The 11,893-nt window shown below is 35.2% G+C and overlaps 3 protein-coding genes and 3 non-coding genes across 16 annotated transcripts; 2 read left to right on the top strand and 4 right to left on the bottom strand.

Annotated features, from left to right (window-relative positions):
- Positions 1 to 6: 6 nt before the first annotated feature.
- LOC118349830 (heparan-alpha-glucosaminide N-acetyltransferase-like) lies at positions 7 to 3,556 on the bottom strand. 3 transcript variants are annotated; one of them, XM_035695463.1, is made up of 8 exons: positions 3,299 to 3,556; positions 2,392 to 2,529; positions 2,212 to 2,293; positions 1,758 to 1,834; positions 1,535 to 1,650; positions 1,334 to 1,442; positions 796 to 912; positions 7 to 705 (listed from the first exon to the last, which is right to left on the bottom strand). In XM_035695463.1, the coding sequence occupies exons 1-8, from the start codon at positions 3,428 to 3,430 to the stop codon at positions 601 to 603; spliced, it is 876 nt and encodes a 291-aa protein (XP_035551356.1). In that variant the 5' UTR covers positions 3,431 to 3,556; the 3' UTR covers positions 7 to 600. The 3 variants fall into 3 exon arrangements, with proteins under 3 accessions (XP_035551356.1, XP_035551357.1, XP_035551355.1); XM_035695464.1 differs by having other exon boundaries at positions 7 to 699; positions 3,299 to 3,555; XM_035695462.1 differs by having other exon boundaries at positions 7 to 691; positions 3,299 to 3,555.
- Positions 3,557 to 4,663: 1,107 nt separating this feature from the next.
- LOC109012709 lies at positions 4,664 to 9,101 on the bottom strand. 9 transcript variants are annotated; one of them, XM_018994496.2, is made up of 8 exons: positions 9,013 to 9,101; positions 8,440 to 8,483; positions 8,302 to 8,343; positions 7,691 to 7,792; positions 7,475 to 7,601; positions 6,536 to 6,635; positions 6,339 to 6,429; positions 4,664 to 4,997 (listed from the first exon to the last, which is right to left on the bottom strand). In XM_018994496.2, exons 4-8 carry the CDS (start codon positions 7,727 to 7,729, stop codon positions 4,926 to 4,928), a joined length of 429 nt encoding a protein of 142 aa, XP_018850041.2. In that variant the 5' UTR covers positions 7,730 to 7,792; positions 8,302 to 8,343; positions 8,440 to 8,483; positions 9,013 to 9,101; the 3' UTR covers positions 4,664 to 4,925. The 9 variants fall into 9 exon arrangements, with proteins under 9 accessions (XP_018850041.2, XP_018850037.2, XP_018850045.2 ...); XM_018994492.2 differs by having other exon boundaries at positions 7,691 to 7,789; XM_018994500.2 differs by having other exon boundaries at positions 4,664 to 4,979; positions 7,691 to 7,789.
- On the bottom strand, positions 5,974 to 6,163 carry LOC118343877. The gene has a single exon (XR_004797665.1). It is a non-coding gene; the product is annotated as a small nucleolar RNA snoR127 (small nucleolar RNA).
- On the bottom strand, positions 7,059 to 7,177 carry LOC118343878. Its single transcript, XR_004797666.1, has one exon. It is a non-coding gene; the product is annotated as a small nucleolar RNA snoR127 (small nucleolar RNA).
- Positions 9,102 to 9,182: 81 nt separating the features above from the next.
- On the top strand, positions 9,183 to 9,980 carry LOC109012708. The gene has a single exon (XM_018994491.2). The coding sequence runs from the start codon at positions 9,204 to 9,206 to the stop codon at positions 9,915 to 9,917; it is 714 nt and encodes a 237-aa protein (XP_018850036.1). The 5' UTR covers positions 9,183 to 9,203; the 3' UTR covers positions 9,918 to 9,980.
- A 1,114-nt stretch (positions 9,981 to 11,094) lies between these two features.
- On the top strand, positions 11,095 to 11,166 carry TRNAE-UUC. Its single transcript has one exon. It is a non-coding gene; the product is annotated as a tRNA-Glu (tRNA).
- Positions 11,167 to 11,893: the final 727 nt, after the last annotated feature.

The raw sequence follows: 11,893 nt of genomic DNA, 5'->3' as shown, positions 1-11,893 counted from the left end.
ACATAGAAAAGCTACAAAGATAAATTTTCAAGGTTCACAAATCCACCACATCAGTAGTTGGAGCACATTCATCATAGACTTCCCATCATTGCCAATTGGAACATTCATGAGATTCATGCTTAAGAACATTACTCTCTGGGTGTAAGAAGTGAGTAAATTGCTGCAATCAAGTGGTTAAAAGGGTAAGCTTGCCTCTTAGAGTAAGGGAAGCCTTCTCAAGTATATTTTTAACTTTTTAAGGAATAACAATAAGTTCTCATCTTCAATTCCTTTCTTTTTAAATTTGTGTAGATATAATGTGTTATTATATTAAACTTTTCTTTCATTCTTAGCACTGTCCTTCACAAACTAGTTTGGCAAAGGATAGCTGAAAATCAATTAGACAACCAAAATTCACAGTAATACTCACTACAAAGGATAGCTGAAAATCAATTAGACAGCCAAAATTCACAGTAATTCTCACTATGTCACTAATCTTATGTCATTAGATTATTTGGAAAAAAAGATAGAACTGTTTACCCACCAATTAGAATCTAGACTCGAGGCATGAGTTCCAATGTTCATCAAAATGAAATGAATTACTAATGATTTTAACAGACCTTAAAACTCCTTCCGGTTCAAAAGGAGCATAGCACCATGAAGGAGCATCACTTCGGAAAGGCCCTTCATATGGGGAGTTATCAGTGCAAGCCTGCAGAGCTTTAACTTGGAGAAGATTAAATTGAAAATGCCACTGCCCAAACAAGTGGTCTACAATTGATAAATTAATGTGTAGAAATGAGAACAGCTGCACACCTTAGATCTCTTCCAAGCTGGATGTTGATACATGTGATTGAGTCCTAGCACCAGTCTGTCGATATATCCTACTGCATTACAAGGAGGATCCAGTTTCCCACTCATGCCACAGGCTACCTAAAATAAATAGAATATACCCGTTTATCAAGATCTGACCATTTGTTTTCTAAAAAATTTTCAACCATGGTACTTGGTTCCATTGCAGAAAGTGGGAACCATTAAAGGGCCAAATGTAGTCATTTAAAGTGATAAATGCTCCTCTCATCCCAAAACTGGTTCTAATTATGACAAGAGGTTAAGCCTTCATCAAGATTAGTCATATTGTGCTATTCAAATCAGAACACAAGTATTTCACATTATCAACCCTTCCATGTCCAAATGCTCCAAAGTAAATAATTTGATACCAAAGACTATAGACAGTCTGTTACTAGTATTGGTCTGTCATTGACATCTCCAACTATACACAAAACAATAGCAATGTCATTTAACAAGAAGTGGATGATTTAAAAGAATGAGATCAAAGGAAGCCAAGGCTTACTGTCATCTCAACAGTACTATTTCTGTTCAGGACAGTGAATTTCCAATCAGGAACGTATGTCCCATAAATTACAGCCAAGTAAACAATAAGAACGCTTGCTGCCACCAGCCTGAAAATTAGAACAAAAAAATTTTTTATATTTGCCTTTATTACGAAATTTTTCTCATGAATTTAAGACAAAAAACACTTCCACAATATTACCAGTGCCAATAGTACAACTTTAATACAGAGAACCAGCTGGACGCTGGATCCTTGCCTTGGGCATCTGTTGAAAAGATTTCCACCAGTGCCACTACCAAATATGCAAGAGCAATTCTCTAGAAAGGGTGGTAATAATTACTGCCAACATTCATCATTGATAGACCTAATATTGTTTTGATAAGTAATAGACCTACTATTGATGACTGATATCTTTATTACCTACCTGGAGAATTCCACACCACCTTATTTTTTTCATGTCGACACCATATGTTAGCTTGTCGGGAGCATGTGAAAAACCTCCTTCATAAATGAAACCAAGTTAACATTAGAGTGATTTCTGGAGCCTTAATTTTACTCCTTTTTAATTTATTTTCCTTCTTATTCCAAGAGTGCCCTACAGAAAACGTATCACGTTATTCTGCATAAAAAAGAGAACTTCGATAAAAGTCTTGCCTGTTCTATCTCAGTACTTCCTTTTGTTTTTCCGCCTATATGAATAACATATTGTTGTTTTGCTTAATGAATGGCAGTTGAGGACACATGCACACTTACTAAGCTGCATAATGTCTCAATCTTACCCATTTGTCATTGCACGTTTTATTCAAAATAAATATACATAAAGTGGTTGCAGGACTTGATAATACCACGACAGGAAAAAATCAACACAGAGAACTGACCTTGCAATAGGAGACCCCAAAAGAGAAGCTTCAAAGTCCTAAAAATCACCTTTCTTATGGCCATTGGCCGACTTGGTATTCTCTGGACGATAAAACAAGAATACTTGAATGCATACGAATAATCATATACTCCCAATAAATCTTCTTCTCAAGTTGGACAGAAACTGTACATAAACCAACCTTGAGAGCAAGTGCAATGGCCATCCCCACAATGAACAAAAAGAATGGCATCACAAAGTCAGCAAGATTGCAACCATTCCATGGTGCGTGCCCAATCATAGGCCATTCTCCTCCGGCATCATCCACCAGAATCATCAACTACAATATACATGATAAACTTAAAAGCCAAATAGAAATCACGAGTCTTTAATACATATCAACCAAATTTTAAGTAGACTTTATAAACAGAATGCCACCAATAAAATATTGAAATATCATCCAAATTAGATCAGTATCACCTATGGTGGTCTTTTTGTTTTTTGTTTTTTTTCCCCCCTTTCAAAGGAAAGCTAAGGAACCTTACTTAAGTTGCTAAAAGAGAGAAGGGAAACTTTCAAAAATTAATAATAAAAAAAATCTTATACAACGACTCCATTATCAAACATCTTAGGAGTCACCAAAAAACAACTTTTTACTACATGTCTAGGATCATGTTGGGACCATTAACTTTTACGTAATATATTAGTTTATATTGAAGATGACATAATAATTCTCCATTCAAATTAAGAAAAATAGTCCTAAAAAAATTGTAGGAAAAAAAGAGAGAAGGAAATAGTGACCCATTCGTGTCACATGCATGACTCATGATCATGGTCGGCCACAAAAGTTACTGAAATAAAAAAGAACTTTTTCAGTGGATGATAATCTTGCTTGTGACAGTAATATCGTCAAAATCTGCTACTAAAATACTGATAATACTTGCAGTGAGAGTTAAAGAGGCAAAAAGTAAGCCATGAGAATAATCGAAATAAGAACTTGTAATCGGATATGGTGGAGTTTGTGCTCCTGCACACTCACTCAGTCAATTCACAAAAATATCAGGGAAACTAATTAAAAAAATATGTAAAAACAAAATATAAACTATTACTGCAACGGTGAGGCCTCGGAAGATGTCCAGGGAAGCAACGCGCTTTGGTTTCGGTAATTTTTGGTCCGGAATATCGGGATCCGGTACAGTGAGCTGGTGCTGGTGAGTGTTATCGGCTTTGATTTCGGCCATTCGTTTTTTGAGCTTTTCTGCTCGGTTCAACAGTGAAGATGCTCTCAGACACCAACACCAACAGTGAACGTACAAACATTGACTGATGCGTCTGGTCGCCGTCGGGATAAATCTCCGAGATTTTTGTTTTGTCTTCTTCTCGGTGTAACAACCGATGCTAATAATTTTTGGAGTAATTAACTGTATAGTGCGTAAATATTATTTAATTATTTTGATAAAAAAATTTATTATTAAAATATTAATTAATTTTTTACATGAATTTTATATTATATTTTTTTTTAAAAAAATAATTATCTAATAATTATATAATTATTTTTTTAAAATTTTTTTTATGCTAATGATGCTAATAATTGGCTCTCGATTATTGATAGCTGACACATTATTTTCTTTATTCTTGGAGAAATATTTTAGTTGAATTATTACACGTTTTCTAAGAACAAAAACAATTAATATTGTGAAACTTGTCTAAAAAGAGACAAGTATAGCATGTGGCGGTTGGCATAATTTAATAGAAGTACGGAGTTTTTGATTGTATTCGTAATCTATCTCAATCTATTTTAATTTATCTCATCTCATCATTATAATTTTTTTAAATTTTCATATAAAATATAATAAACAATTCAACTTTTTTAAATTTCAAAATAATTTTTTTAAATTTCGACACAAAATATAATAAATAATTCAACTTTTATTTTACTATTCACAAATCATCTTAACCCATCTCAACTCATCTCTAAATCTAAACCACTCTTTAAATCTTCCCCTCTCAAATATATATATAAAAAAAAAACAAGTATAGTACATGAGAATTTTTTGATTAGTTAATTTTGTGATATTTCAAATTAAAATAAATCTATCACGAGCCATTTCAATACCATTTAGGTTGTATTTTACTATTATTTAATATTTTTTCATTATTTTTTCATTACTTTTTACAGATTTCAACGCCCAAATGTAGCCTTATACTATGTTTTTTTATTGTGAAAAAACCAACCTATCAAAAAGCTTATAAAAAGAAAAAATTTGCTATGACCACCAACTCTTACCGCTCTACTTGACCGCTCAAGAAAAAAAATATTTATTTTTTCTTTTTACTTAATAATTAATGAAGTAATTTTAAGTGTATTAGTGTATTTTTTTATTTTTAAAAAATATGAATAAAAAAATGAAAAAAAAAAATTACAAAAACAACTAACGGTAACAATGAGCAGCACCCAGGCAGCAGAGTAGCACTGCTCTTACAAAAATGTTGTATTGCTTCAAAAGCCTACAGCAGGAGGTGGGGACAATATGACTATGGTCTTGGGTATCTGAAGTTTGAACAAGTTGATAATTGAAGGGTCATTGATACTATAAACATATAACAGTAATATTAGCATTTTTAAAAATCACCATGCTCATTTTTCCAAGCTTTCTAGCCGAAGGTAAGGGGCAACTGGTAACGCATGCATGCATGCCGTGTTGTTGGAATTGCTACTGCTGCTAGTATCAGTCTTCAGTGCAGGTAAAATCGTGTGACGATAGTGGGTGCCTCCAAGATGCAACAAACCTTGTATAGTAAGCAATTCTAATGGAAATTAGAACATCAAAACAAACTCTAATAAACAAATAGAAATTAGAGGTATCATTGAAGTCTTGAGAATGGAATTCAGTACATAGCTTCTGGATATTTGGGCCAGCTATATTATGCAGGTCAAACTAAAATGTACAATAATTTGAAGCTATCACAGAAGTGAATCGATTTAGAAAGTTAAAACTAATTTTAATGTTTTTTTCAATAATGCTAAGTTCCTATAATGTTAAAAAAAAAAAAAACACCGTATACAGGACAAAATAGAGACGAGACCTTACTAATAACACAAGCAAATAAAAAACTCATTTACTTGTTCATTTATCCCACATCATATTTCCTATTTCACAGCACAGCCAAACTCCAGAGCTACGAAAATGCCAATATAGGTTCCTCCAAGATGCAACCTTCTCCACTAATTAAGTATACTACTTGTTGATACAACATAGAAACTTCAATACAGTTTTATCTTTTCATCTCCAACATAGAAACTAACTTAAGTTTTGGAGGTGCAATGGACCCCGAGGTCCCCCTTCTTCACTGTGCAGGTCATTACCCGAGTACTGCTAGCACTGAGTTGCCCAGTCGAGCAAAATACGACATCAACACTGCTATAGACTAAAAGGAATGCCAAAAGCCTAGAAGATGGCTAGAGGTAAATCTGAGCCTAACTGCATGATAGATGGTTACCAGCAAGATACTATAATAACATGTTGCAACTAACAAAAAGCAAATAATTAAAGTAGCATCCAAAGATTCACTGTCTTCTATATGGAAAGCTAGAGCAAGATTATGATTGGCACAAGGCTCAATTTATACTTGCACTCTTTTCTACACCAAGTAACCCATAATACAGAAGGGATTCAGGAGGAGGAAGGCTGTCTTTGATGCATAGCCTTGTATTATTGATTAATAGAAAAACAGAAAACAAAAAATGAAATGAAAAATGTTCGAAAAAATGAAAGGGAAGAACTCTGGTCAGGAACAACCAATCCCTATTTTGACGTCACAGCAATATGCTTCGACAGAAGGCATCTTGTCGAATGCTTGATCAAGAGTATATAAGAGACCCAGTGTGCCTCTACAATACCAAGTACAAGCTTTGAAGACAATGCCTTATGGAGCACATCAATATCTGATTTGGCTAAGTAACATCATCCCAGAGACAACAAGGAGCAATTAACATGATGTTAAAATATTGCCCATAACAAAAGAACGTATCAAAATATTAAAAGAAGCAGACAAATAACATGCAGAAGGGGAAAAAAGTGCTGGAATTTGAATCGGGTTTAGATTTTCTCAGGTTACAAATGAATTTATGAGAGAGAGACAGAATACCTCATATCTGGACTCTTGGACAATTGTATTCCCACGAACGACATTCTGGCATCTCCAAAACCTATCTCCATCGAACATCATCTTAACCTTCCTTAAGTACAATAATGAATAATAAAGATTGTAAATCTTAATTACAGAAAAAAAAGATTTAAAAAAAAACAGAAGAAGCTAAATAATTTTTTTTGGAATATAATCACCTTTGAGTACATATGACTTTTACACGATGGATATTCGTCCTTGAATTGCAATCCACCAAATGCCCCCATTCTAAGTCTCCCCATTGTTCAGCTGCACGAGCTACCACCATAAAAGTAAGAGTTAGAAAAATATCATCTTCAATGTGAATTTGGATGAAACTTATGACCCAACTGGCTTCTTATGACAATAAAGGTATGCCAAGATGCCAAGTTAGCATCGAAAGATTCTCTATCTTCTGTGTGAAAAACTATATCAAGATTATGCTTGGCAAAGGCCCAATTTATTCTTGCATTCTTTTCTCCATTGAGTCACCCATAGTACAGAAGGGATTTGGGAGGAAGAAGGCTGCCTTCGATGTATATCCTTGCATTATTGATCAATAAAACAAAAACAGAAAACAGAAAAAGAAAGCAAAAGACGAAACAAAAAATGAAAAGGGACCAAATCTGGTCAGAACAACCAATCCCCATTTTGAGGTCACATTAATGTGCTTCTACAAAAGGCATATTGTCTAATGCTTGGTCAGGAGTATAAAAGAGATCCAGTGTGCCTACTGCCTCTACAATAACAAGTACAAGCTTTGAAGGCAATGCCTTATGGACCATATCAATATCTGATTTTGCTAAGCTACATCATTCCAGAGAGAACAAGGAAAAGTCAACATGTTAATATATCTAAAGAAGCAGACAAGTAATTTTGAAGACAACACCTTATGGGGCATATCAATATCTGATTCGGGCAAGCTACATCATTCCAGAGAGAACAAGGAACTGTTAAGATGTTAAAAGATTGCCCACAATAATAGCATGTCAAAAGATTCAAAGAAGCAGACAAATAAGATGCAGAAGGGAAAAAAGTTATCGACTATGAATCGGGTTTAGATTTCTTCAGGTTAAAAATGAATTTATATGAGAGAGAGAGAGAGAGAGAGAGAGTACCTCGTCTCTGGAGTCGTTTCTGGATTCGACACTTAATTGTATTCCCATGTATGAGACACTCTGGCGTGCTCCAAAACCTATCTCCATCATACATCATGTTAACCATCCTTAAGTGCAATGAAGAATCCTAAAGATCGTAAATTTTAATTACAGAAAAAGTAAAATTGAAAAAAAAAAGACAAGAGAAGCTACAGAACTTTTTTGGAAAATAATCACCTTTGATGTATATATGACTTTTCCAAGATGGATATTCATCTATGTGTCACATTTCATCAAATGGCCATTGCAAGTCTCCCCATTTTCCAGCCCCATGAGCTACTGACCATAAAGTTAATAGTTAGAAAAATATAATCTTCCATATAAATTTGGATGAAACTTATGACTTAACTGGCTTCTCATGACAACAAAGTCATGCCAAGATACCAAGTTAGCATCAGAAAACACCTTCCTATGCTGTTTACAGGAACAATCAAGGAAATGCAGCGACTATACAAATTTGAACCGAAAAACAGCAAAGTTTTCAGATTTTGACAACTGAGCTAATTATTAGTTAATCTTTTTTTTTTTCAGAGAAATAACACTTTTCATACTTTGGGTCGGGTTCGAATCCGACCAGAGATTTAGAAAGTTATATCAGAATGACGTCTAAATGCAGCTTTGTAAAGCTAAGGCTGACGAACTCAAACCACAGCTGGAAACAAAGATTTGTTTGTTTAACATATATGACAGAATTTACAAACGTAACTTCTTCCCTCTTCTTATATTTCTTGGAAACGAAGCAGCTAGAATATGAAACATAAATCAAATTCACGGAGGGAAATCATCACCATAGGATGCCCTTGCGCGCTCTGAAGTAAGGAAAGAGGAAGCTGAGACCAAAACCAGAGAAATTAAAAAACAGGGTAAGAAGAAAGAACCAAGTACCAAACAATAACCCTAAAATCTCAGTAAACTGAGCTGCATACCATTTCTGATTTAGGAAAACCCAGAAATTATATGGACCTGCTGCCTGCAAACATATCATCATAAGAAGCAACCCAGAGAAAAGTATACAGTAAAAAAACGAATGGAAATAACCCGTTAAGAGTTACGAGTCTCATACTATTCCCTGTTTGGCAACGAAGAAAAATTGTAAACAACCAAAAAATAAAGTCAAATATCATTTGAACCATGACTATTTGACAGCATACGACGACATTTGAGTTTGAAATTATCTCAGTTACAGAGTTATAATGGCAACCTGGAAACTGTTGGGGACAAGAAGACGAGAATTGGGAGACTAGTCACTAGAGAGTATGCTGCATCTTTCTTCCTCCAATTTTTTCAGAACTTATTTTAGAACTACATTACATTTTAAATGGAGATAGATATTGAAAAAGGAAAGTGTCTATACTTCTAATTTTATACTACGTGTCAGTTATTAAAATATGAAAATTTTAAAATTTGAATTCAAAATTTGAATTGCATATAATGCTACTAATAAAATTAAAAAATTAAAAAAAAAAACATTTTTAAGTGAAGAAAATAATTATAATTACGTTACTCTTTTTCATCTGCCTACTTGATTGCCACTTGCTGCCCACTACCAAGTACCAAAACCCCATAGGAAAGGATTGCATTACTGCATTTCCTCTAAGGAAAGCTCACTGCATTCTCAATAATTCCGCCAAACAAAGTTAAACTTCAAACAGCTTCGACGAATCTCCAACAAAAGCGAAAGGAGAGCACAATGCAGCAGCAAACTCTTTACTTCAAAACACATCAGTCCTCCAATGGGTTTCTTCTTTCGTACCCAATTGCTATAATGCCTACATCTCTTTACAATACCGCCATTTTTGCACCAAAATTATTTTTCATTCGCTCTCCGATTTTGGCTTCCCATCCAACAGAGATACAGAACCCAATTATCTGTGCAAGAAAGACCGACAAGCTAGTCATATATGCGAGAAAAAACAAAAGGAGGAATGGATCTCAAATATCAAAGAAGTTACTGTTCGGTTTGATAGCAATCATGGCCTCAAAAACCAAGATCTTACCGCAGCCCTTAGATTTGGTTGTTGGGGAAATCGGCCATGTAGATGGGAATGGAGTGGCCGTGTGGTTCTGGAAGTTGTTTGGAGGAGGAGGCTTTGACGGGCGGAGAAGGAATAACAAGAGAAAATCAATGCTTCTTGTGTTCTTTGTGATTAGCGGTTTGGCTTTCTTGTTTGGGAAAGAGTTGGAGCGCAATGTGCTTTGTGGCTTTTCGGTTTTGGGGCTACTTGGGGTTCTTTCGATTCAGTGGTTGGGAAAGAGAAAAACCAAAGATTGGGTTTTGGGGTTTTGTCTTGGGGGAGCTTTGGTGGGCTTGGGGTTAAGGAGGGGGGAGATGCAAAAATGGGTTGAACGGCTCAGGGTTTGTTCCCCAATAATGGTGGTTGGAAGAAGAAGGGGAAGAAAGTAAATATGGGGAGAGCATGGTGTCTTCACTATAAAACAAAGATTTAGATATCGATTATTTTTTCTTTTCTCGAGTGTCATTGTTCAATCTTTGTTTTTTCCTTCTTATCAATGAAAAGATTATTCTTTTAATTCTTCATGAATTTTTTCCTTGATTCAATATTTATATGTACCCGTTGTTTGTAGTCCGATCAGTAGTTGTCAATTTGAACATACTTGGCAGGCTGCATTAAGTTGATTATCTTGAAATGTGGATTAGCACCTGAACTTTTCCCTAGGCTGCAATTGGAGTCCTAAGTGGGTTCTTCTACGGCACACTAGGTGTTTGTTACTTGGTTATATCAAGCTCTTGAATCTGCAGAGGGAAATGGCCCCAAAGACCTTCCAGTCTTATACGTGATATCTTTTTGCTCAACAAAGAAGCGCATAAAGAAACTCTACAACTCCAAGTATCTTCTCTTTGTCAGATCAATTATCTAAGGTGTTATATTTCCCGAGAGCGTGTTGGTGTGTATCCAAATTTAGGTGCCTAGTGTTCAGATTTGGACTCCATGACAAAAGGTTAGCCTTAGAATGACAACCCTGATGAGGCTTTATATTATATAAATATATATATATGTTTAGAGCAATGCAGCGGAGGGAGGGGTTCCTCGGCAGACCATTTTACTGATCCAAATTATGGAAAATCCTTTCACAATCGAGCGGCCATCCTAAACAAGGCCATAGAGGTGTTTAAAGACATGTACTAGCTGCGGAACAAAGACACGGAAACTGGAAAATGGGTTCCCAGTGGTGTCTGCCAACTTGGTTATGATCCCTTTGAATGAGATTTGAATATCGATATGATACTTGCAAAGGATAAAAGATCAAGAGGAACCCTGTTCAACAAATTGCCTCGAAAAACCTACGTTGCCTTAAATTCCATGATCGGTGCTTAAAATCAGCAATGGGTGCAGGGTGCTGGGATTGAGCGGGACACAGCTAACCTCTTTTGAGTATCATACATGGGCTATATGCTCATTTGGGGGCTCCGGAATTTGGGCAAAATATACTTTGTATCATAAGAGTCAAAGACCATCATCCTCGAGTTATGGCTATTGGGACTGCCCCAGTCCGGTGGACATGAGTATGAGATACAAAATGTTCGTATAATATAAATTAGCGCTTACACCACATATGAATCCGTTGTCGTCCAGCGGTTAGGATATCTGGCTTTCACCCAGGAGACCCGGGTTCGATTCCCGGCAACGGAATTTTGATTGCCTTTCGAGGTTTTTTACGTTTTTCTGCATTTGACCTATATGTGTTGATGTCACAGCAAAAAAGATTCAGAAAAATCTTAATCGTAAAAACACCAAATAGCCAAAATATGACCAGTGCCCTTAAAAACACCAATTATTAATTAACTGGCTAGAGCATAAGTAAAAATAATTTGTGCTATTTCTAAAGCCGGTTTGAATGTTAAAAGTATTTTATCTTATCGTTATAATTTTTTCAAATTCTTATATAGAATATAATAAACAATTTAACTTTTTCAAATTATAAAATAATAATAATATTTTATTTAATTTTTATCTAAAACCATCTCATCTATCTTACTATCTAAAATGGGGCCTGTTAGCACAACAGAATATTTGCCTCCATTACACAGAGCTACACAGCACGCACCTGCTGTCAGACCACCACAACCGAAATCACAACAAACTTCTCAACAGAATGGCAAGGCCGTGCCTCTATAGCATCTTCTAGAATATTCTTGTAAATTTGTTTTGGTATTCTGAGCCTTCTATAAATACTGATGTACTGTATGAAGGAAAGCACTTTACGGAAATATCATTCAGAAATGTTTACGCCCATTGAGGCATTTCAACAAATGCTTTGTCTTCATCTGGGTTTTACGTTTCTCTTCATGGTATCATAGAGCCAGCATAGGATTTTTTTTTTTTCCTCATGGCCCCCACTCCATCACCGAATCCTTCC

This window comes from Juglans regia, chromosome 11 (genome assembly GCF_001411555.2).
Source record: "Juglans regia cultivar Chandler chromosome 11, Walnut 2.0, whole genome shotgun sequence".
Taxonomy (NCBI): domain Eukaryota; kingdom Viridiplantae; phylum Streptophyta; class Magnoliopsida; order Fagales; family Juglandaceae; genus Juglans; species Juglans regia.
The sequence above is the reverse complement of the archived record's forward strand: the minus strand, read 5'-3'. Positions and strand labels throughout refer to the sequence as shown.